The sequence below is a fragment of the Ammospiza nelsoni genome, chromosome 8 (assembly GCF_027579445.1).
Source record: "Ammospiza nelsoni isolate bAmmNel1 chromosome 8, bAmmNel1.pri, whole genome shotgun sequence".
NCBI classification, from domain to species: domain Eukaryota; kingdom Metazoa; phylum Chordata; class Aves; order Passeriformes; family Passerellidae; genus Ammospiza; species Ammospiza nelsoni.
This window is the reverse complement of record NC_080640.1, coordinates 11,496,424-11,520,915: the sequence shown is the minus strand read 5'-3', so window position 1 is coordinate 11,520,915 and position 24,492 is coordinate 11,496,424. Positions and strand designations below refer to the sequence as shown.

Below are 24,492 nucleotides of genomic sequence, written 5' to 3'. Positions count from 1 at the left end.
TTGGGTGCTGACATAAGGGAGCTGCCACACATTCTGCAGCCCACTGTGAATGTGCAGACTCTGGCTGCATGGCAGCCAAAACACTCCCTGCAGTGAGCCAGGACTGCTTCATTTTCCCTGGAGCTGTCACACTGCTAGTTCCCTTTCCCTAAGCAGTAACAAGTTCAGGGTTTCACAAGGCTTTACAAGTGTATGGAAAGGCTCTGCTGCTGGGAGCTGAAGCTGCCAGACTTGGGTCTGCTCTCCTGCAGGTGGCTGGGCTGTTTCTCCTCTCACTTTCACAACAGGCCCTTGTGTTTGGATCAGGAAAACCTGCATTGAGCTCTCCTTATTGCTGTCAAATTCCAGGTGATCTTTGCCCTCAGAAAGTCAGACAGCTCTGAAGTCTTGGGGACTGACTTTCTGAGAGTTCCTGTTTTGGGCTCTGGTGAGAAGCCAAGTGCCTGCAGTGTTGACACTTCCAAACCCACAAAGGTGCTCCAGTGGGCAGAGTGTATTCCAGGGCACATCTTCCCCTTCAGTGCACCTGCCCGCCCAGCTGTTGGCCTGAGAGAAAGACCTCATGTGAAGCATCTGCTTTGTCAGGTTGCCAAACAGCTTGCAACAAGCAGGTAACTTGTGGTAAACTTCAGAAGGGGGAAATTTTAATATTTGTTTAGCAGTACCCTTTCCTTACAGATGAATGTGATTTAAAAAAGCAGATGTTTGAGTGCTCTGAAAAGCTGAAATTAGCAAAATGCTTAGCTTTGGCTTTTCTACCCTGTAGCCTGTTTGTCTTTGGGGATATGACAAAAAGCTGCTTACTCTCTGCTGGGTTGAGATCTCAGTTCCCTGCTGACCTTTAATTTAAAGCTCTGTTTTGGGTGTTAGTTACATTTTACTAGAGGCAGATTTTCACAGTGGTCTGGGAATTAAAAGTGTTTATTTCTTCCAAAACACTAAGGGAAAAAATCTCTTCTATTTTAGTAGAAACATTTCTCTTGACTTTTTAAATTTCCAGTTTCTTTTTATCCCAAGTCTCTTCTTTCTTTGTGGTTGCTGAAGAAATTCTGTTAGAAAATTGAATAATTTCCACAAAAAGTTAAGCTTGTGATTCTTTGCTTAACTGGCTGCACTTCAAAATGTCACTGCTTGGAGCTGAAATGCTGTGATTCCATATTTTCTAGCATGAGTTGGTCTGCTGGGTAAGATCCCCTATTGTGAGAACATTTGCTTTCTTCTTGGTTGTCAATAACAGGGTTCATTTTACAATTGATGCCTCACAGAGGGATGTAAAGCCCTTCCAAAATGGTGCAGAAAGAAGATGAGAATTGAAGTCCCATATATATCTGAAGCACTGCTCCTTTCAGGCACAGAGGTACCACTTTGAATCTCAAGGAATTGTTGAACCATAGATTTTAGGTATTACTTTTTCCTGTGAAATACTCTGTAAAGAGTGCTTATTCTTGGTGAAGATGTTGTTTAGTTGAAAATCCAGTTCTCACTAAGAAACTTTTAATCTCTACCCTTGGGAATACTGTGGAGGTGGAGACGATGGAGTTAAAAAGAATGCAAAAGAAAGAGAGGAAAAAGGAAGAGAATAACAACTCTGACAAATCAACCTCATTTTTCTGTATAGAGTATTGCTCAGATAAGGTGTGGATAAACTGGAGGCCCTGATTGCATTTAAGATCTGAGGTGACAGTTCTGATATCTTAGAAATACCTTCCTTCATGAATTTTCTTTGCAATTCAGTTGGCTGCAGTTGTTTTTAGCTTTTCCCCTGAGGTATTACAATCATTGTTGCAGGTGATGACTTTAAGAATTAAAAGGTCTGTAGCCTTTTATGCTGAACAGAAGCATCACCCAGGTGCAGTGAATGAAATGAGGACTCCCCCCATTTTTCCCTTATACCAGAATTGAAGTATTTTAGGTTTTATTTAAAGGTAGAGCTTCCAGCTAAGCTGTTTGAACAGTAGTTGCAAACAGAATAAAGCAGGAATGAAGTTATGGTGCTCAGTTGAAGAGCTTTGGGAAAATGGCTTTTCAGACTAGTTTCTTAGTTGTCACAGAACCAAAATGGAGGGGCAGCACAAATCACTGAAGCTGTAAAAGCCAAAGTCATGCTGCACCTCTCATACCTCACCAGGCCTCTGAATTTGGCCTGTCAGGAGAAATGTTCAGAGGTATTTAGAGAGTAAGAATTTCTGAAAGATAAATCTAATTAGATTTGTTTGTGTCTGTGCAGTTTCTTGGGGGCTGAAGTGCAGCAACTGTTTATGAGCTGGCAGGGAGCAATACTGTGTTGCTGTTTGTGTTAATGAAGGAAAAAATTAATTGTCTGTACTACTGTAATTGCAGAGGAATGCATTTACTTGACTGGTGAGTAGCTAGAATATTGGGAGTGACACCTTCCTTTACAGAAACTGGAGATCCCAAAATGAGCACAAGTCACTTTGACCTCCCCTTTATTTCTTCTTGCTCACTTGGAGAGGTCACTGAGAGCAAAATGTGTCCTGGTCTCCTGTATCTCCAGAGGGAATTCCTCAGCTATGATTGGAGCCTCAGGGCAGAACCACAATTCAAACTTATTTTTGTTTTGCCTTCAGTTCTTAGTTCACATGCTCCCAAAGGGAATTCTGTAGCATTTTGTTTTCTCCTTACTCATCAAACCTGTGATAGGTTGATGAGACAGAGATTCCAGCACATACCTGAGGCTTCCTAGCCCAACCTGAACTGAGCTGCCATGCTTAGCCACAGCTCCCATTCATCATCTGCTGCTTTTTCCCTAGACTGCATCCCAAGCTATTGGTGAGGAACTGAGCTCTGGAATATCCTAAAGCCATTTGGGCTTTAGGAAGATGGAAGGTTTCCTTGGACCCTTTTTCCTCATTGTGCTGACACCGTGGTCAAGGGTCTGTGCTGCAAACTGGCACTTGGTGATGTGATCTGAGAATGTATTTATAACTGAAAGGCAGTGGGGTAGAGTTAGAGCCACAGGGCAGGAGTGATGGAAGAAGCCCTTTCTACTGTCTTTTATCCCTAATCTTTCCCTTCAGCCTAATGGAATACAGTCACTAAACAGCTCTTGATTTTGCCACTGCTATTAACAGGGACTAAACTACCTGACCTGCAAATGCTGCTGTAAAATTCTCTGAGCACTCCTTCTCTGTACCCACTGAGCTGTATATGATGTTCCTGTGTTTCTCAGAGCTCCAAAATCCATGTCACCCAGTCCAGGGTTGCTGTGGGCAGACAGGAAAGCTGTGAAACACAGTACCTGGCTTAGCTGAGCTCAGGTTTGCCTACTCTGGTTGTACCAGTGAGTTGTACAAATGTGGCTGTGATGGGGATAACACCTCACTGTATCCTTCTTGTAAATACAATTCAGGGACAGTCACACTGTCTCCAGAACTGAAAATTTAAATAGAGGAATAAAATGTGAATGAAGAAGTAATATTTTTCTTCACTTACTGGTGTTGCAAAGATGATTTCCTCAAGGTCACCCACAACATCTATGGAAGAGTGAGAGGATGTGTGACATGATGTGTTTTATTTACAAGGTGCAGTCTTGTGAGCTGTTGTACATGGGATTCTCTCTACTTGTCCAATTAATTCAGCTTGAATTTGGCACCTGAGAAAAGAGATCATTTTTGTAAATGTTTGCAGAACAGTGGCCTGCAGCTGTGTGAAAGAAATCCTGGATTACAGACTTTGTAGTATTTCAGAAAGAGGACTTTAGGAATTTCTTGTTTTGGAGTGTTTTCTGTTTTCTAGTTTGAATTCAGCAAAGTCAGAGTAAGTTCAGTAAGTTCAGCCATTTTCAGAGTAGGTTTCTCTGACCTTTCCTAAGGTATATAGTTTCCTGATGCTGGATGACTTGGTTTATTAGTGTTTTGAACATGGTTCAAGATCAATGCCTGGAAAACATGGAGATATAAAGGCACAAATACTCTTAAATCTTTTTCAGTATGTCCAAGTTGGTATTTTAGTAGTTGTTTTTTTCTGTTGTGTCTTTTGTGTGTGTGTATTTTGGTTTTTTAAAATTATTATTATGAATATATTTGGAAATTGTGCCTCCTTTGTATCTTTGTGAATCTTTGTATTCAAGATGCTCTTGTGAGAATTTTTTGCTCTCCTGCAGTCAGGGACTGTGGGCCTGCCATGCCAGATGCCCCACTGGAAATGACCTGGCCTGGAGGATCATGTCCCTGATGAAAGAACAAAATCTGTTGGTTTGCAGGTTTTAACTTTACTGTTTCTGGCTTCACAGAAATCATAGAGAAAAACAGAGGTTGTGCAACATCTGCGGCCTGGGAGATGACCATTTTCCAGTACAGAAAACACATAATTGGAACCCAAAATTGAGAGACCCCCAGTGAAAGTTTTCCCCTTTCTTAAACAGGTGCAATGTGTTTGTTGCCCTCCAGAGAAGACTGTGCCTTGGAATTCATGAATGTGAAAACTGGGGATTCCTGGTGTTTCTTTCAGTTAGTTCTCTGAAGAAGCAAATACATTTAAAAACAAACAGAAAAAAAAAAATCCTCGTACCCACTGAACTACACACAGTGCTCATCAGCTGTTTCTAAAATTAAATGCAATTGTGATAATTAACAAAATACTCCCATATGGCATTATTTAATGGGGCTGAAGGGAAGAGGGTTAGAAAATAGGTATAAATAGAAACTGCCATTTACAATGAAAGCCATTCTTTCAGTGTTTGTGAAGGAAAAGAAGTTCATGTATCACAAAGCTTAAGTTAGGATTTGTGTACCATTACTCATCTGTATTTTGCACCTCTGTACCTCTATATTCCAAATTGCAAAAATTTTTGGAGCAAAAGGACAGTTACCAGGCAAGAGTGATAAGCTTGGCAGCACCCTGGTGCATGTCTGTGACAGGGCTGCTTTGTCTGCCTTCCTAAAATTCAGTCCCTGTCTCCTGTTGCACTCTCTGCCTGCTTCACCTTGTATTGCTCCAGTCATGGAGACTTAGGGATGTTACAAGGTCATAAAGACCAGAAATGGGGTAAAACTGCAGGGGTGCCATCCACATTCAGATGTAGAATTCCCAGAGCTGGCTGTCAGAAGAACAGAGATGGTTTGCTCCAGTTTAGATAGGGGGTGTTAAGGACGGATCAGGAGTTACGATATCGACTGAAAGAAAGCTGCAATTTTGTCACCTAGCATGAGTATTGCTTTTATGAAGTGGCAGAGTGGACCTGTGTGAGCTTTCAGGGTGCCTTGCCTTGGTTAGAGGGAGGAGAGGGTCTGTCAGGAGGCAGCACCTTGTACAGGGCTGTCTGTATTAACCACATGGCCTGTCAGCAGGGTGAACACAGCTGCAGGTTCTGGTATAGGGCAATTTTATGAGACTATTTTTCCTTTCTCCATTCTCCTTACCACACTCTGAAACATGGCCATCTCATTTACTGCTGCAGCTCCAATAATATATTAATTTATGAAGTATGAAAAATAAGGTAGTTTTGAATTAACGAGGAGGGGCATGGTGCTTCACAGACAGCAGGATAATCAATCAATAACAGTGAGTCACTATATCCTGTTATTAAAAAGGAGGGAAAAATAATAGAATGGGTGGAGAGCAGCTCTCAGAGAAGGGGAAGGTGGGTCCTTTTGAAGACCATATAATGATCTGACCTTGATCTTTAGTGATAGGAGTTGGTTCACCAAGACTTATTTATTTCTCTTTGAGGAAAATCCTCCCCCCACCCCCTGCCAACCCCAAGCCCAATAATAAGTGGCAAGATATCTTTTTATTTCATTCTTTTATGAAGTGAAGAATAGAGAAGCTCAGCATTGCTGTGTGAATTCTCATTTTAATAGCCTAGATTAGCAGAGTCTGCAGGGCACGTGGCCACAGTCTCAGTTTGTGGTGCATACACACATCTGCCTCTTACAGTGTAACTGTAATGTCAGCTCTGGTGTTATCAGTTCTCTGTAAAATATTTTATCTCAAGCAGCACTGGGAAACCTGGAAACACTTCTGTGACTGTTAAAATCAGTTTTCTTCAGCATGGAGCTTGGCAGGGCTAGATTTTAGAGAGTTATTTCACTGTGTTGTGGAGTGCTTGAGGCTTCTGTGTTCATTAGTGGGAGTTCATTGCCCTTCACCTCTCAGTTCTAAGATGTCTTTTTTTCATTGTATACAGACAGATGTTGCTTGACTCCAAAAGTAATGACAGGGGTTTTCTAAGTGGTCCACAGAATGCAGTTAGGGAAAACTCAGGCTGTTGTTTTTTTACAAATCTAGGCAATCAACTCTTAGACCAGTCCTTCTGTCTCTGAGGAGAGATTGGTTCTGCCTTTTACAGTGAGCCCTCTAATATTTTAATTCTCTGTTGCTGACAAAACAAGCTCATAATGTTCCTCCCTTGGAAGCTTCCCATGTTAGAGAACATGATCCTTAAAAATCCCTGCAAGAAAGCAGCAAAACTCCTGGAGCAGGTGTGCTCAGAGATTGAGGGGCAGTGGGGTGCACACAAGGAATGCTGTGCTCAAGACCTGGAAATGCATGGAAGAATGGAGTAAGCTTGGTAATTTTCTGATGTTTGCCTATTGAATCTAAAAAAAAAGTGTCAGGGTTGTGTTTGAGATAAAACTTTTACCCCCTCTTCCAGTTCTGTTTCATTTTCCACTGCTTCTTGAGAAACGTCCAGAGCTCACATATGTGCGTGAAGGGATACAGAAAGGAAAGTGCATGATTTTGCCCAGGCTCTGAAGTACCAGTGACCCTGATGGAATAGTTGGAACAGGATGTAGCAGCCACTGGGTTCTGTCACTGGGGCAGCCACTCCCCTGCTCAGACAAGACTACTGCCATAAACCTGCAAGGACTGTTTCATTGGGAGCTAATTATTAAATATAATAGAAAATGTCAAAGCCAGTGAGGTGCTGGTTGGGAATCCTCTACCTAAGTCCTGAACCTATCTGGCACCTGAATCTTTGGCACCCAGGTTAGCATGCAGAGCTTGCAGCCTCAGTGGTAGCTCAGAGCTGAGTGCTGCCATGCCATCATGTTTTGTAACTCAGGCCTCAGCCTTGATCCAGAAATTGGATAGACCTTCTCCTGTCATCTTAGCTTCCTCCAGTGGGGGGATGTTAGGAAGAGAAGCACACTGGGGACAGTGAGGGACATGAGTAATAGATGCCAAGTAAGTAAATTGAGATAGATTATAAGCATCTGGATGTGAACAGTGATAAAGCTGACTGTTGTCTATGTTCACTCTGCAATCTGACTAAAAAAGCAGAAAAATAAAGTGGGTAAGCAAAGGAGAAGCAATGATGCATTTAAAATTGTATTCAGATTTAATGGCCTCAAGGGAGATACAAAGCACGATTTTTATTTTTCTATAGAGTCATGAAACACTCCACTGTCCTCAAATGAAATAGATTGCTGAATACAGGCTGCAAAAGTTTACCCCCATGAGTAACTATCCATGCACATCTTTTTGTTTTCTGTAATGGGGCAACTACTGTGAGTAAACTCATACCCACATGTAAAGTGTTCTCCCAAGTGAGACCTATAATCAGAGGAGTGTTTTTATATAAATGATGTTCTCAGTTCCAGCAGCTGTGGAGCACACAGCCTCTCCTTACTGATAACATTATTTTCTGTAACTATTTCTGCTTACATGGGAAGTTACCATAATGGTGAAAATTACTTTGTAGTTGTATGGAGAATAGCACAACCATGCATTTACTCAAATAACATATAATTATAACAGTGAATGCTGCTTTTCCCTTTCTGTGAAGACAGTTTGGGATTAGAGCTGTTCCCTGTCATCAGAAAAAAAGCTGATGACCACAAAACAATGTGTCAGATATTGTAATAACTGGGGCTTTCCTGTCTAGAGTCCAGAAGAGTAAAAAGGCATCATGCAGAGCTATGCTATGCACAAATACCAGACTCTGGAGCAATATAATAATATAGCTCAGAAGCCTTGTATTTGTGAGGAAGCTCTGGCTGGTGCCTAAGATCTCCATTGGGGGTTTCTTCTATTGGAAGGTTCAGACCCATTAGTAGAAGTGCTGGTCAAACTGGATGTAGAAATCCAGTGGTGATGCTTGTCACCCATTTGGCAGTTTGTGGAGCAGAACTCTGCATGAACGTGCTGTGACACAGAAAAGCCTTTGGCAGATTAGCTGGACAGCCCTGCAGTGGCCCCAGGCAGGTGGGAATACCGTGGCAGAGGACTTTGCTCCCCTGATCTGTGGGGAGCTGGAGAATGTGCAGCTGAAACAAGAATATAATGGGCTGGAGTAACCTTGGATAAAGGCTGCCTTGCTGTGACAATGAAAAGGTTTTACAGCCGAGCATGTGGCTGGCTGTTGCCAGTCAGTCACTTTTTGCCAGGTCAAGCACATGCTTTTTGGATGGCTTCCATCCCCACTGGCACCTGAAATTTAACAAGCAAATGCTTGCTGTGCCTTGTAATTAAAAGTGAAAAGTACATGTGTCCAGTGCCAAAAAGGCGAGAGAAAGAGGGGAGACATGTTGTTCTGACCCGTTCAGCAGCAAAACAAAGATAAGATGCTCTGCTTTGTTAGTTCTGTTATCATGGTTTATTTCACTCTTGTGCATGCAAATTGGATCCAGCCTGGGATTTGGCATTGTGGGCAGGTTCAGATGGCAGCCTTGGAGTATCTGTGTTCTTTTCCCAGCTCAGAGTTTTGCCTAAGTCTTACAGCCATGATAGATTTTCATTTCCCACCTGCCAGTGAGGATGGCAGAGTGGTTTTCCTTGAAGAGCTCTTACTTTATATGCAATTTAACCTTAATTTGCTCCTGATCCTCAGGGCTTCTTGCATGGTGCATCTGTGCTCTTGCACAGGTGCTGGAGGTGGTGATTAAATTGGAGTGCCCTCTCCATAGGGAAGGGATTGCGTGAGCTTGGAACTCTCTGAAGTGTTTTGTTTTGGTATTGCAATTTATGGCAGGTATGGCTGAAGTGCCAAAAGCCTCTTGCAATTTTGTACCAATATGAACAGTTAATTGAAATTTTAGTCTGGGTATAATTGGATATAAGAGACAATAGAAGGCAACAAAAGATTAACCAGGATTATTGCCTGTAAACAAGTGTGGTAGGCTGATGTGCATCTCCTCAGAGAAGGCAAGGTACTGCTGGTACTCATTTGATGCACTCCAGCACTGCTCATTTTTGTTTCAAAAACCCTGCTGTTTTATGTTAAAGAATTTTTTTCATGTCACAATTTATTATTTTATTTCTGATAATGTTTCTCTTCTTTTATGTACCCTCTACGAAAGACAAAACATTCTGCAGAGACAATGAAACTGTGTGTCACGTGAACAACATCATGTACTCTGACCATTCTGTCTCAGTGCTGCAAAGGTGGGGAACCCATGTGTGGGTAATTGCAGATTTCATGAGGTTGCTCTCTTCTCAAACCAGTTTGGTGGATTAGAGAGCTCTCAGTTTCTGGCACAGCTGCAGCAGTCCATGGAACAGGTCCTCCAGAGGGGTTGAATCCTTACAGAAACAGCTATTGAGGTCTGAAAAGTTCTCTGGCAAGCAATGTGATTCTGCAGACTAGAAGTTGTTTTGTAATTACAAAGAATTCCTGATGGGAAGGAAGTTCTGGAGGGAGGTTAGTGTGAAGTGTCTAAAATGTCTTGAGAGAGCCATTGGGTTCTTTGGTCACGGTACATATAATGCAGACCCAATGCAAAAGTCTGAGGAAACTCTTATTTCATTGCTGAGCTTCTATGGGTGTCTGAGTCATTTTTCATTATCCAATAATAAATACAGTAGTGAAAGTCACCTTTAACACTTAAAGATTGCTTGGGTTTTATGGGATTGTATTGAAGTGAGTGCCAAGGTATAAAAGCCTTATGGTTGAGGTACTTTTATAACACATGCTTCATAAACCCCTGTAAAGTCAGTGCAGTGCACTTCATCCTTTAAGATTACAGCACTATGGTTCTGAGAGTTGGTGATCTGGTGCTATATTCATTAATTAGATCTGCCATTAATGTTAAATTTCGGGCAATAAGAAGTGAAGTTACAAGAAACTGAAATGGGGTAGGTCCAGACAATTTGTCTCTTATGAAAGCTCAATGCCCCTTTACTGCTTGATTGATGCCCATGGGTTATCCTTAACATGAAGGAAGTTTTTGAGGCATGTGAAGGAAGAAGGAGTCCCAGATCTGGGCTACTCTGTAACACAAAAGTTTGCAATGAGCATTTTCCTTTTGGCACACAAAGTAAGTAATTATATAAAAGCTGTTGCCCTCTTCATGCATGTCTTTTTTTGCTTCCCAGAGAGCAGATGTCCCTCTTGTCACAGCTGCTGATCCCTGAATGATGGAACGAATATCTTTACTTGTATGTAAATACACAGGATTTCTCTCTAGAGCAGATTTTTATCAGTGACATGTCCCATTTTTTCCTGTCTGACTGATATGTTTGGTGACCAGAAAACGTTGCTTTCATTTCCCCCTGATTAGAGATCAACATATCTACAGGGCAGTGAGCAGGTATTTAGCCATCTCTGAATGTCTGTGGAAGTTTGTATAAAGTTAAGGTGTGCTTTCTAGAAACCCTCTTTCTAAACTAGTGCAAATCATTCAAAGACAGCTTTAGCTCAGCTGATTTATATGGGTGTTACTTTTGCTGGTAAGCAGACAGTTACTTGTGGTACCTTAGCACTTTTTAGTTTCAGAGGGAATTGGGCTGATTTAATTTAACTGAATTTTTTTTAGTTGAAATGGCATGTAGTGATGAAAGAGGGGGAAAAAGGATGAGATTTTCTTTGCAATGAGTTGCACTTGTCCTCCATGGGAATGGCAGGGAAGGGATTTAGATATACTGTGTAGACGTGTTCTAGGAGATTTGGGTTGTGATCAGACCTCTGAGAGCATCTTTTAGCTTGCAGGGCAAGTAATTGCAGTAATAATGTTGGAGAGAGAAGGAATGTGAGGGAAATGAATAATCAAGTATTTGCCAGTGAGAAATTTCAGGTGGTCAAACATGTAATCTAAAATGCTTCAATGTAGAAAATTACTCTTCCCATAAGAGAGGTCCAAACTGTTCTTATTTAACTTGTGATGGACTGGTGTTTTGAAGAAAGAAAACAACTTTTGCATCTTTAAGCCTTTAAATGTCACTGAATTTTGATTTCTCAAAATTTTTGAAAGGAGGAAAGGACATAAAAAATCTAAACAAAGCAAAAATCCTCCACTTTCATTGGTCTTTCAGTATAAATTGTTGAGACATTTTGGCTTTTTAAACTCAAAGCTACTGTGAAGCTTTTTGGGAAGGAGACATGGGACAATACAACCCATTAAATGTTTTAAATCAAATGAAACATTTTTCTTTTTTAGAATCTGATTTGTTTTTTCATTGATGTTGTAGGTGTGGCCAGGCTTTAGGAAGAATCTGAAGTGTTTCTGAGTTGAGGGCCTAGTGGAAGGAGGCCTAAAAAACCCCAAAAAAACCTTTTCACTTTTAAGCTGAGCACATTCAATATGGAAATCCCCATGAACCTGTAAGCACTAAATTTCAACTTTCTGTATTTGCAGAAGTGTTTGTGGCAAGACTGTCTTTTCAGTTGTAGGAGAGGATAATCCCGTGCTACAGAGTAAATTCTAATATTTTGCTAAGGAACTGGGTTTCTTTTGAAGCTGTGGAGGCTTGCGTGGTTTGTAGGTGTCCTGTTGGTTTTGTTTATTTTTTTAACTGCTTTGTTTATGTTTTTTTAAGAATAGCCTTTTACATAGGTGAATGTGACAAGGACCTCTGAAAAGAACAGTGTATGAAAAGTGCATTAAAGTGGAGCATCAGGGGCAGTACACAAAAGTTTAATGTTGTCTATCTATTTCTCAGAACAAAAGACATTTATTTGAACCTGTCTTCTTTATTCATTTGACAACTCTCTGGTGTTTCTTTGCTAATGTAGCTCAGTGGTACTATTGCTACAGATTATTGCACCTATAAAACTGGTCTGTGCTGATTTAGGGAGATGCGCTTTGGTAATTTACAGTGAAAATTTATGTTCGTTGAGAAAAATAAAAGGCTTCATTGAAAGCTAATATTAATAAAAATGCCACTTATGTGGCATGTTGTTTTGAGTTTTTTGTGGTCCAGTGGCTGTTTTTTAACTAATTCAGCTGCGTACAAAACACATTCCATTGTGATTTCTGTGCTCATGTGTATCCCCATGCCTGTCTGGGCATGTTGTAGCATTGTGCCTGTGAGAGGTGTGCTGCCCCATTACTGCACAGTTCTGTATCCCACATCATGGCTCTCTTTGTGCCGGGCTACAGAAAAAGAGAAGCGTGGCACCATCTTAACTCATCCACCTGCCCATAACCCATATGAAAGCAGTACCATGGAAGGTGTGTGCATTAACCCAGGAACCTATCTGGTATTTTGATCTGGCTAGTGGGAACTCATGTTCCCAGTTACAAATCTTATCCTAGTTTTTATTATTTTAGCCCCATCAGAGGGCATGACTTTTTTAGAGGATTTGTGCTGCAATATGGTGCCACTTTCCTTCCTACCTACTTCTGCATTTGAGCTCCTTTAAGGGTCTTACACACTCTCCAACAAATCTGAGTGACTCTTAACTACTGCTGTGTTTTCTGTACCAAACACAATATGGCAGGCACAGGTATAACATGCATCATGCCCTCCTTGTTCTTCTGCCTGCAGCTTGTGCTGTTTATTCCCTGGGGTGAATCCCCTTGAAGTGCTCAGAGCTGGATATGTTTCCTGCTCATGTACTGAAGATCTCAGTCCATATAGTGTAGGTAATGTTCTTGCCAGGTAATCTCTCCATACCATCATTTCCTGTGTTGTCTCACTGGTGTCTGGCCTTCTGCCCACCTGGAGTTCATTCAGAACAGCTCTGTTGGTGTCCTCACTGTCCCCAAAGCTCCTGCTTTAAAGGAGATGCACCATGTCCCAGACAGCTCTCTTCCTCTGCATCCATTCCTAAGGAATTCTCTGAATTTTAGTCTGATTTTCAGCCTGTTTTGTTTGTCTGGTGCTTGCCATTCATTGTTCACTGGATTTTGAAGGTCAGGGAAAGTATGTTTTCAAGGATATACCCTTGGCAGTAACCAGTCCTGCCTGCCTTTCCCCTCTCCACCTAAACTAGAGAAAAAAGCAACGTTTTATACATGGATGTATATATAAATAATCTAGAATGTAGAAAGACCAAATGTAATCTTCATTTAAATAAAGGCTGCCATTTAATTTAATATTATAGAAAATGATTAGATCTTAAACCCTTATAAATTACATTTGACAACTCTCTGGTTCTCCTTTGCTATTCCTTATGGCAATTATAAATGGCAACACAGGATGCTGGCAGAAATGCTCATTCTGACTGGAGTTTGTTTATTGTCTCTTAATGAAAAGTGATTAATCTAAATCACTAGTGGGGTAGATGCTTCCTCCTGGTCCCATAATGAGAAGGCTGAAAGTTCCCTCCCCCTATAGCTTCCAGAAGAAAAAGGAGAAACAATAAAAAAAGAAAAGCCAGAGTCTGTCACTTTTCTTTCTCTGTGTGCCATGTAACAAACCTGTGCCAGTCTGAGCTGCATGGCTGGTGCTGAGCTTTTGTTTTTCACTCTGATTGAGCCTCCTGCCTTTCCATCCTGCTCTGTGTAGGAGCAGCCTTTCCTGGGAGGATGGATGGCAGCAGAGATGTTGGGTGTTCATTTCTCCATTTGAAGAATGGAGAGTGGATGTGGAAATTGGGTGAAGGCACAGGGCATGATTTATGTGATGTCATCTCCAGATGTGACTGTTGTTAGGTTCTTCCACCTTTCCTAGCTTGGTGGTTTTATTATCTGATCTTCTGACACTGTTACGCATCCAGAAGAACAAATGGGCCAGATTTGTCGACCATCTGGTGGAAATACTGCCTTTGTTGTCTCAAATGACCATTTCTTGCACTATGCACTGAAGTGCTGCAGATCATGTGTGAAAGGGCAGAGAGGATGTTTTGTGTGTGTACCACTTCAGGTCCTTGCACAGTCTTGTGCTCCTTATTTGAGGACAGAACTCCAGCAGTAAGCTTTTAATATACAGCATTATTAACTATGTAATCCTCTATTACATCAGGTGGAAAATGTTTTTATTCCTGAAGTATCCTTTATTTTAAATGTAAGATCTCTCTGGATTGTCTTCTTAAATGGCCAGGCCTACATCCTTTTTCCATTCCATATAAGCAAGTGATTTTTACTAAACTATGTTATAGTTCTCTGGCATAGGCAATATGCTTTAGGTGAACAGAAGTATAAAATGTCTTTGCAGTCTAATTCAAAAGTGATAGAAAATAATATCTTCAAATAGTTGTGAAATTGTTATTGTTTGGGACATAATGAAATTGATATTTTGATCAGATTAGAAAGAATGAATGTACCAAAACATCCTTTAGAGTGGAGATCTTGGAGGTCTCTTCTCAGGCTAATTCCCAGGAAATCATTTGCGTGTGGGGAACACTTCTCGTTCCCCAGACCATGAACTGGAGCACAATGCAAGTGCACTTCTTCAGGATTTATCTTGTGGCTTCCTGTGGGAATGGCTAGGGATTGATTTTGGGGCTGGTAAGTGATGGATGTGAGGGATGTTGAAGGTGCTTTGACATCAAGCTGGATTCATACAGTTGGCTTCATTCTGGGAAAACTTTCACTTCTAGTTCAGCTTTTCATTCCTTAATGGACAGGATCAGAAGCCATTTACGTTGTAGTCCCTTTCCCTTGGTGACTTCATGGAGCTAATGAAGTACTTAAGATTAAACAAGCACTGAAATTTTTTGCTTGATGAAGGCCTAACATACCAAGGGTTTTACCATTCCTTGAAACTGATTTTTGCTGTCAAAATTAATGTATTTCCCTATTGTAGTCTTGAAGTTGGAGCTCTGTGAAGGTGGATAAGAGAAGTCAATGTGGACAAAACCCAAAACTGCGGTGGATGTCAGCTAGATGATCATTCTGCAGTGAGGTCGAAAAGGCCATTCCTAGATCTGTTTTCCTGCTGAAAGACAGTTTCTATATTTGATTCAGCTGCTCTATCAACAACCTGCTGTGTTTAGAACAGCTCTAATTTATTTCCCACTGTTTGCCTTTATTTTATGGTACTGGTATTTGCTTTAATGTGAAGTCGTTTTCTCCAGATGTTAATAAGATGGTATTAATGTTTCCACAACATTTTTCCTGCTAACGTTTATGTAGAGCTTGCCATCTGATAGTGTGGAATCAACCCATTTTAAAATATTGATAATAATTTTCTAATTAAAATTAGAGACTCAGAAGTGTTTTCCTCCCTATAAAAATTGAGGTTGCGCACTTTCCTGTGCTTGGGGAAAATTATGTTTTCACTGACTGAATGAATGTCTCTTACTCTACAAATTGGGAGTGTGATATATGAAATGGTGTCAGTGTTTGCCCATGTGCATGTGAACTATACCCAGCTGCCAGCAGCTGATCCAGGAAGGCATTCTGTGTTTCCATGGAGGTGATGCTCTCATTCATAGCACTGCAAGCTGCCAGGTAATGAGCCTTAAATCTCAGGAATGCTCTGTTGCTTACTTTTGGAGAGAGAATTCCACATGGGGTGGGAGAAGTGGTAGACAGATATGGTCCAGGAAAGCCTGGTGTTGCTGCCTGAAGTTCCTATATGCAAGCAAAATCAACGTTGGTACATAAAATTTTTCTTTCTTACTGATCTTTCTGAATTTATCTGGATAAAATGAAAAAAAAAAATGAATCAAATCAGCAAATGAGTTGCCAAAGGAAATGAAACTGAAATAATAAAAACCCATCCTAATTCTATGGGATGTTATACTCTTGAGTGATGTTCTGAATACATCTGATAGGAGTCAGTGCTGTGTGACCTCACTCTTAAATTATGTTCACTTTCACTTTTTCATTAACACTTTCCCTCCATTTTTCTATTTAGATCATGCTTCTTAGTGATCCAGAGGTTGAGAGCAGCATCCTCATCAGCTCTGATGAAGGAGCTACTTATCAGAAGTACCGTTTGAACTTCTATATCCAGAGCTTGCTCTTCCACCCCAAGCAGGAGGAGTGGATCTTGGCCTACAGTCTGGATCAAAAGGTAAGCAACTGATTTAATGTTTCAATGATTTTGAGCCAGGAGTTGAAGGGGATATTGTCTAGAACTGCTCCTTCTCAGAGATGATGAAGAATTTATAGTGTGCTTTGCTGTTCTCACTTTGCAGGTTTAAATGTGCTCAAAAGCCATGCAGTGACTCCAAAGCCAGTTTGCTAAAAGCAGCTGAGTATTAGAGTGATCATGATGGGTGTGGAAACTTCAGTAGTGGTGATACTATGAAAGATGAAAAGAATTAGAGATTTGACATGACACATGGAGCTGCTCTAAAAATCTATTGATTGGTAGGCGCTGATTTCTGTGCTGTCCCTGAGGATGGAGCACTCAGGCTGAGCTGGTCTGTAACAGCTGGCTGTTGAGCCTTGAGGGGTGCTCATTCTGCTTGCAAACTGGAGGTCAGGGAGCAGCAACAGATGACAAACTCCTCTGTGCCACTTTTAAGCCTCTTTGCAATGCCTTCTGTGAGTGAGAAATCTCCAGTCTGTTACTTTGTCCTTAGCAGGTTTGCTCTCAAACAGATGAGTGCTATGTGAAAGGTGCTGAGCAGAGCAGGTGCAGCGTGGTAGCAAAGTGCTGTGGTGAGGAGATGTGTGCTTCAGGTCTGGAGCAGCAGTCCCCACTACAGCCCAAAGCTGAGACATAGACAGGATGGTCAAGTTACAAATTCTACAAAGTTTTAAACTTGCCAAGCTTTTATCTTTCCCTTCTTATGTTTCTGTCATCCCAAGACTCTGAAAAGCAAAAACATGCTGAATAACCACTAAGTTTTCCTCACTGTGGTGGGCTGACCCTGGCTAGGTGCCAGGTGTCCATCAAGGCCACTTGGTCACTCCCCTCCTCAGCTGGACAGGGGCAGAAAATATAATCAAAGGTCTGTGGGTCGAAATAAAGGCAGGGAGAGCTCACTCAGCAATTACCATCCTGGGAAAATCACATTCAGCTGGGGAAATTAATTGAATTTATTACTTATCAATACTCTACTATACTTTATCCCTTTACACCCTACTCTTTTAAATAAGAATAGAGTAATGAGAAGTAAAAACTAAATCTTAAAGTACCTTTCTACCACTCCCTTCTTCCTGGGCTCAACTTTTCTCACAATTTTCTCTTTTTTCTGCATCCCAGCAGCAGAGTGGGACAGGACATGGGGGCTGTGGTCAATTCATCACATGTTGTCTCTGGCTCTTCTTCCTCCTCAGGGGAGAACTCCTCACACCCTTTCCCTGCTCCAGCATGGTGCCCCTCCCACAGGAGGAGCTCTCCACAAACCTTTCCAATGTGAGTCCTTTCCACAGGCTGCAGTTCTTCATGAATTGCCTCACTGTGGATCTTTTCATAGGATGAAGGCTTCAGGAACAGATTCTTCCAATATGGGTCTCCTGTGGGCTCACCTTCACCTGTCCTGCCATGGGTCAAGGGGTCAGCCTGCCTCACCATGGCTTTCACTGTGGGCTGCAGGGGAATCCCTGCTCCAGCACCTGGGACACTCCTCCCCTCCTTTTTCACCGACCTTGGTGTTTGCAGTGCTTTTTCTTTCATATATTCTCACTCCTCTCTGGCTGAAGCTTTCAGAATTTGTTTCTGTGTAGCTGAATTTGTTTCTTCCCCTCACTTCATGACTAAGTTATCTCAGAGGTGTTACCACTGTCACTGATGGGTGTGACCTGAGCCAGCAGTGGGTCCATCTCAGAGCTGGCTGGTGTTTGCTTTCTTGGACAGCTTCTTGCAGCTTTTCATGGAAGCAACCCCTGTATCCCCCTCCCTGCTATGAAAACCTTTCCACACAAACCAAACACATGTGTTAACCGGTCAGATGTGAGGGTGTGTTCTGGATGGGATTTTCAATTTCTGCAGTTATTCTGGAAAATTTCTAAACTAGTCAGTCTCACATCCTAGCTATAGGAACAATATAGCTAAAATGCTGTGCCTCTCTATTTGAGAATTTCCTTTGGAAGGCTAGTGCAAGATTTTACCAAACCAGTTACTGAGAATATAATCAAATAATTTCCTATTGCTCCGCTTCCCACTTGCTAAAAGAATGCTGTGGCAGGCACCAGGTGTTTTACTGCTGTGCTGCTAATGATTCTTGAGTGACATGTGCAAGAACAAAGCTATTGTAAACACACTCCTTTAATAGTATCAAGTCTTTACTGTATGAAGGGGTTAGTCAAATGTCAAATATTTTTCTGCAATCAGAGGATCAGTGTAACAGGGATTTTGAAAGAGGCTGGAAAGACCAATCTATTTATTTGATGTCACAAAATGTCTTGATGCTACTTTTAAACTGGAGGTAATAATTTGCATGATCCTGGTGTTTATATAGACAGGCTTGGAAGAAACAGGCATCTGATGAGGTAGTCATGTATGTGAGAAGCCAGATGACACATCCTGAGCATGCCTTGGCAAAGAGATCCATCTGCAGTGAGTGCTGAGCATCTGCTGTTGGGATGAAGCACTGTATTTCTATTTGCAGAGCTTTGTAATCTTTTTGTGATGTTAGTCATTGGAGGGAGAAATAAAAATACAAGGGAGGCACATGATTGACTGTGAGCTGCTACTAATGCTCCCCATATCCAGTGCAGCAATAGCAGGCCAGGAGCATTTTTGCTTCTGCTCTTTCGAACAAATACATCTGTGTGCACACCTCAGCTGCTGTCTTCTGCCCAGGAAAAAGACAAGAAAAATGAACTGAACTAGAAACGCCCTGAATCTGCTTCCATTTCATCCCAGAAACCGAATAAAATTGTTCGAAGTGTAAGAGCAAAGATGAGTTGGTCTGTGGCTTGTTGGTCAAGTGGAAATGGAGCAAAGCCAAGTTCAGGCTTTTCCTTTATGTCTGCCTTTGCATTCAAGGCCACTCATGCTTTCCTTCACTGGTCAGAAGGATGGCCTGAAGTGCTGGTTCAATGTGGGTCCTAGAATGGAGCCATGGAGCAGTGCTTTTCCCAGCTGAAATGTTCGCTTAACACGACTGAGGTATAGATTGTGCTGAGCCATGTCTTGGGTTAGTAAGAGCTGTGAAAGAGCTGTCACTGTGAGTCAGGATCACCAGCTTCACTGCAGTCATGGCTGATGCTGAGGTAATGGGCAGTGCTCGTGGAGTGTGACAGCAGTGCCATGGGAAATCCCCAGCTGGAGTCTCTGAGAGGTCAGTGTGATGCATTCGTGCAGGTCTGGAAACAGCGGCACTGCCACAGTCGAGTGGGAACCAGAGGTCAGCCCTGTCCTTTTCTTAGGTTAGGCCAATGCAAGAATAAAGAGGCTTTTAGGATTTAAGTCCCATATACTTGAGAATATTCATCATATCTTTTGCATCTTCGTAAGATTGTTGTGGTTGTTCGCCTTTTTCTCTAGAAAGCAGATCTGGATCTCACAGCTTCCCACTCTACTATGCCTTCTCTCCTAGATGTGGTTATGGGACGGTGCTAATGGCAATACTCATTTCATCTCTCTGCTGCTCACCAGAAAAGAGAGACCAAGAGCTTCTAAAATAAGTGTCTAGAGAGGCTGCAGTGGTGCTCACAGCTGTGAGGAGGCTATCCAAAGGGATGCCATGCTGGCAGGGGCTAATTGTCCAACTCCAGCCTAGTTCTGCTCCTGTGCCCTTTGTTTTTGTGCTCATTTTCCTGCAAAGCAGCATGAAGTTGCCTGGTACAAAACGGGTGGAGCTGCATCAAATAGTTCTTGCTTTCTCAGTTCATATGTCCATTTTTTGGGGATAAAACTGCTCTGAAATACTTCTGTCTTGATGCATGAGAGGGCAATAAAATAAAAAGTTTATCATTAGCCTGCAACCTGCGGGTAATATTCATCCACTGATACTGTGACAAGGAAGGTGACTTGCTCTTTGCTCTGTAGTGCAGACACTGCTACAGTGAGACATCATATTTTCCCACCTCTCTAAGTTTTCAAAGTGTGTTTGACCCTTAAAGTCTATTTTAATGACTTCTTTAGTGACAGATTTAAAAACGCAAATGTTATTCTGAAAACAAATCAAGTACATATAATTTGACTCCCAGCAGCAGAAACTATTAATGGAAGATCTAATCCATCCTCTTGTAACTGTAAATGTGTAAACAAGTTGGAAAAATTAATTTCATATTTTAGATTAAAATAAGCATTTCAGATTAATATTTTTCTTATTAGTTTTCTTTCAATTAAAAATAATAATAATGTACTGTTTTAAGCAAGCTGTAGTCAACTTGGAAATTAATGAGAATGATGAACCTGAAAATCCATTTTGCTTAGTATGTTGTTCCTCACAGTAAAATGAAATTAAATAGGGACAGTTCATATCCCTACAAATAATGAATTTGGTAACTGCCTAGATCAAAAGATTTTTTAATTGTTTTGTTTATAAAAATAGAGAACAATATTAACATTTCGGAATGAAATACAAATAGTCAGTGTTTTGGATCTTCCCAATAAATAGTTTTCCTCTAACATCTTCTGATCTTCAGTTCCATGGCTGTGATTCAAGCCTTTGTTTAATGACTGTTTTAACCTAAACATACCTCCTTGTTTTTAGCTAATTTCTCCACAGCTGACAACAATGTTAGGATATTTATCCAGTTGATTAAAGTAATGACCAACCAACTAAAAAAACCCAACACATTTTGAATGCCCTCTGAATAGAATTTTTGTCCCTTCCAAATTGATGTTTTAAAAAGTCCATTCCATATTCTACAACCTTCTTTAAGAGGAGGAGCCCATCTCTTCTCCACAGAACTGTTCCTTGAAATATGGCTTCATACTGAGAAAGCCAAAGACTTTGTGGTATTACCACTTCCATCAAGTGAAATAGTTGAATATAAAAACAGTTCAGTTTTTTATTACCACTCCCACATAGGTGTTGTCTTGCTTTTTCCCGGTTAGGGCAATTCCCAGAAGACGAGTGAGTGAGATGGAGTTCAGCAGGCTTTCCAAAAGATCTGTCACTGTGTGGCTGCTAGTTACTTTGTTGATTTAAGGACAAATCACCGTTACCACCATTTGTTTTCTCTTAGTAGTATCCAAGGAGTTATTGAGGATACTTCCTTGGTATGAGTCAACACAGCATATCGTTCCTGTTCTTAATTTTTATAGCCAATTAGGACCCTCCTCTGCTTTGCTAACTCTCCTGTATCCTCATAAATGCAGCAGGGCTGAGCCAAGAAATCTCTGTGTGTGGGCATGAACATGTAGCAAGTTCACAGACCTTGATGTCTTCTCAGAGAGTATAAAGCACAGGCTGAAGGAATTTTTACAGGGCTTTAAGCAAACCTGTGTGGGTTTGCTATTCCCCCCTGAGCTGCCATGTGATATTGTATAACTATCAGGTCCTGGAATATTAAATGCATCTTGTGAGCTGAAAATCTTGGATCTCTTCCCAGTAGCTTTGTGTGTATGTGTCAAATTTATTGATAAAATTGCACAATCTGATGTGTGCACGTGTTGGTTCTGTTAATGGCCCCCTTAAGTGGCCTTTGGCAGAAGGTGGACACTGTGTAAATGTTACAGACAATTTGCTGCAGGTCAGACTGGTTCTCACAGGGAGTGTCCATGCTGACACTTGGATAAATCACCCAGTACAAAATGGAAAATGGGCCTGCAGCCTCCAGTTTTTGTGGGTATTTGCAGAAAATCCATAGGAAGCCATTTTAAACAATCCTTGGATAAAAATGTGGTGGGAAGGGGAATATATGAAAAAGGTGAATATTGCCTGTTGGAAAGTGTGGGGAGCTGCTCTGTGGAATGCTGCGAAAGCTTAAAGCCTCCCAACACAAGCTTAAGGTACAGATTTCATTGCTGCCATTCACAGTGACTGGGAAGGAATATCTTGAGTTTATCTTACATTCCTGATGCTAATATGCTGAATGTCTGATTATTTGTCTCATTTATCCAAGAAACCAACTAATTCTCTATAGGCAAAACTTCCTCTGTGGGGAATGGATGAGTCTGGAGGTAGAAATGGAAGGGACTTTCCAGCTGCATGAAGTTTCTCTCAGAATGATGTTGAAACTTTCATAGAAACATGCAAAAACTCTCTTGCATAAATATTTGTTTAAAAGACAATTTAAAAAGATAATTTGTTTAAAAGAGAAAATATCAGTTAATAGGGAGAGGGATATTTAAAATATTAGAAATTACCATTGTTAAGAGAAGAAACCACAGGTATACAACATGGTAGAATCCCACTTTTTCCTTACAGACCAAACTGTGATTTGAAGCCTGCTGGGAATAGGTAAGAGGCAGAATGATTCAGTAATACACCAATTTAAATTCCCCAGCTACCCATTACAAATTTGAGAACATTGGATAAACAAGAAGTTTGGCACTCAGTGGCTTCTCCCTCCATGAAGCTTAATCTTCAGCAGAAAGTGAACAAAAGAAAGTGGGTGTCTCATTATCTCTTCGAATGAGGTGATAAATAAGAGGTGCAAGATAACATTCTGCTGTATCACCAAGTTGCACCTGGCAGACAGTATCAGGTCTGACTGGAGAGATTCCTTTGGTGTGGGAGATGTGGCAAGTTATCATCTGAAAATTGGATGCAGTGCATGTCACAGCCTTGACTATCTTGACTAGACACTACTGAATTTATCAAAAAAATCACAGATAAGACTGGGACTATGTGGGAAAGTTTGTTAGGAGTTTTTAAAAAATTTTTTTTCTAATTTTTTCTAATGTGCTAGACACAGAACCAGAGCCATGGAGGCAGTGTATCTGCTCCAGGTAAAATGCTGCCCTGGAATTTAGGCCCAGTCTCCCAGTATGACATGGGGCAGTAAGGCAGCTGAGGGTGAGGTTGTTTGATTGGGGCTTTTTTTGACAATGAGCAGTTGGGCAGGGTGCTGCCAGAGAAATCAAGGGGAAGTTGCTTAAGGAATATAGGCACCTTGTTCCAGGCAGTCATTCATCTTTGGGATTCTTTGTGATGAGCTGTTTTCACGGACACACGGAACAATCCAATTTGAAAGGGATCTCCAAAGATCATCTGGTCCAGCCCTCATGGGAAAGGGAGCCTAGATGTGATTGTCTAGCACCCAGTCCAGTCCTGTCTTGAATGCCTCCAGTAAGGGCTCCTTGGTCTCAGATTTTGTGCCCACTAAGGAAACTTAGGCACACGGGGGCTTCAGGGTTGTGTTTGGGTCAGGCTACTGTACTTTGAGTTGGAACTCCTAATGCTGGAAATGTGATTCCAGGATAGCAGCTGCTCCTGCAGATGTGCTGAAATCAAGCAGTGAGAGTTACTGCATGTCTGAAGTGAGATGTGACTCTGGCCCAGGCCTGTAGGTTTTCTTTCCTTAGGAACTGAGGTATGGGGCTGATGAGGAGAGGCAGGCTGGTGTCTGCCTCACATCTCGTTTTGCTATAAATCAGCAGGCACCCAGACTTGTTACCTGCTCCTCAGCAGTACTTCTGCTCCTGGAATTTAAATGTAATTGTAGTTGTCAGAAGTTGTTAGAAGTGTGAGTAACTACTCCTTTTATCAACAGCAGCTCAAGACTGCACCTCTTGGATAAAACACAGCTTTTCTTAGCAAGATGTGAATGTTACTTTTAACAAGGAAAGTAAGTTCTTTCTGCTCCTGCATGGATCCTTATGGTAGAATCACCATTTCATTCCATGATGAGAGAGAACACACCAGGGCTAGTTTCTCATCATAGTTCACTGATATCTGGAGGGAACACTGCCTGTGATTCCAGTCCTGTGGATACAATGCTCAGCTTTCAGATTTATCTTGCACTAGTGACTTGACATTTGAGCACCCCATGGAGTGAAGCTGGAGGCACACCTACTGCATTCTTTTCTTCACCCCAAAGGGAAAGAGACTGAGGAAGCTGCCACAATAACAGTTAATCCCACAGGCCTACCATACTGAGGAAGGAAATAATGTGAGTATATTGCCCACCTGTAAAGGAGCACACAGTGTTCCATGTTTGATACAAGCCATATTATAGTAACTGCTCATAGAAATCTCTACCATGCTGACTGGTCCATTGTACTGCACACTCATATTAAGAAGCAATCCCTGCCTGAGAGTGCTTGCAATTAAACATGAGGCTGACAGAGAAAGTGGTGTCCCCTGAGCATCTCTAGTGTATTCAGGCACAGGTCATTAAAGTGTCTGCCTAACTACCACTGAGAACTATAACAAAGTCAGAAACTGAATGCAGATAGAGTCCTGTTCCCATGACTTAGCCACAAATAAGCCTTTCATCTTTTTTGCCTTTTGAATACTCTTCTGAGAACATCAGGTTCTACAAACATATCATGTGTCTGTCTGGACAAGCCACCTGCCAGCAGCTCTCCCAGGCAGGCAGGGTTCCATCAAACAGATAAACTGAAATGTTAGTAAAGTTCGAAAAACACAAACCAAACATAAAGAACCAAACCCTTGAGATTGGG

General features: G+C 41.5%; 1 protein-coding gene across 2 annotated transcripts in view; it reads left to right on the top strand.

The window, feature by feature from the left end:
* SORCS3 (sortilin related VPS10 domain containing receptor 3) overlaps positions 1-24,492 on the top strand; it is a 262,549-nt gene that overhangs the window by 127,100 nt on the left and 110,957 nt on the right. The window contains exons 1-3 of one of the 2 annotated variants that reach the window (XM_059476919.1): positions 10,322-10,341; positions 11,371-11,503; positions 15,928-16,086. In XM_059476919.1, coding sequence (XP_059332902.1) covers positions 15,931-16,086 — 156 coding nt within the window. In that variant the 5' untranslated portion in view covers positions 10,322-10,341; positions 11,371-11,503; positions 15,928-15,930. Of the gene's footprint in view, positions 1-10,321; positions 10,342-11,370; positions 11,504-15,927; positions 16,087-24,492 lie in introns of those variants that run through there. The other variant, XM_059476918.1, reaches the window with a different exon arrangement.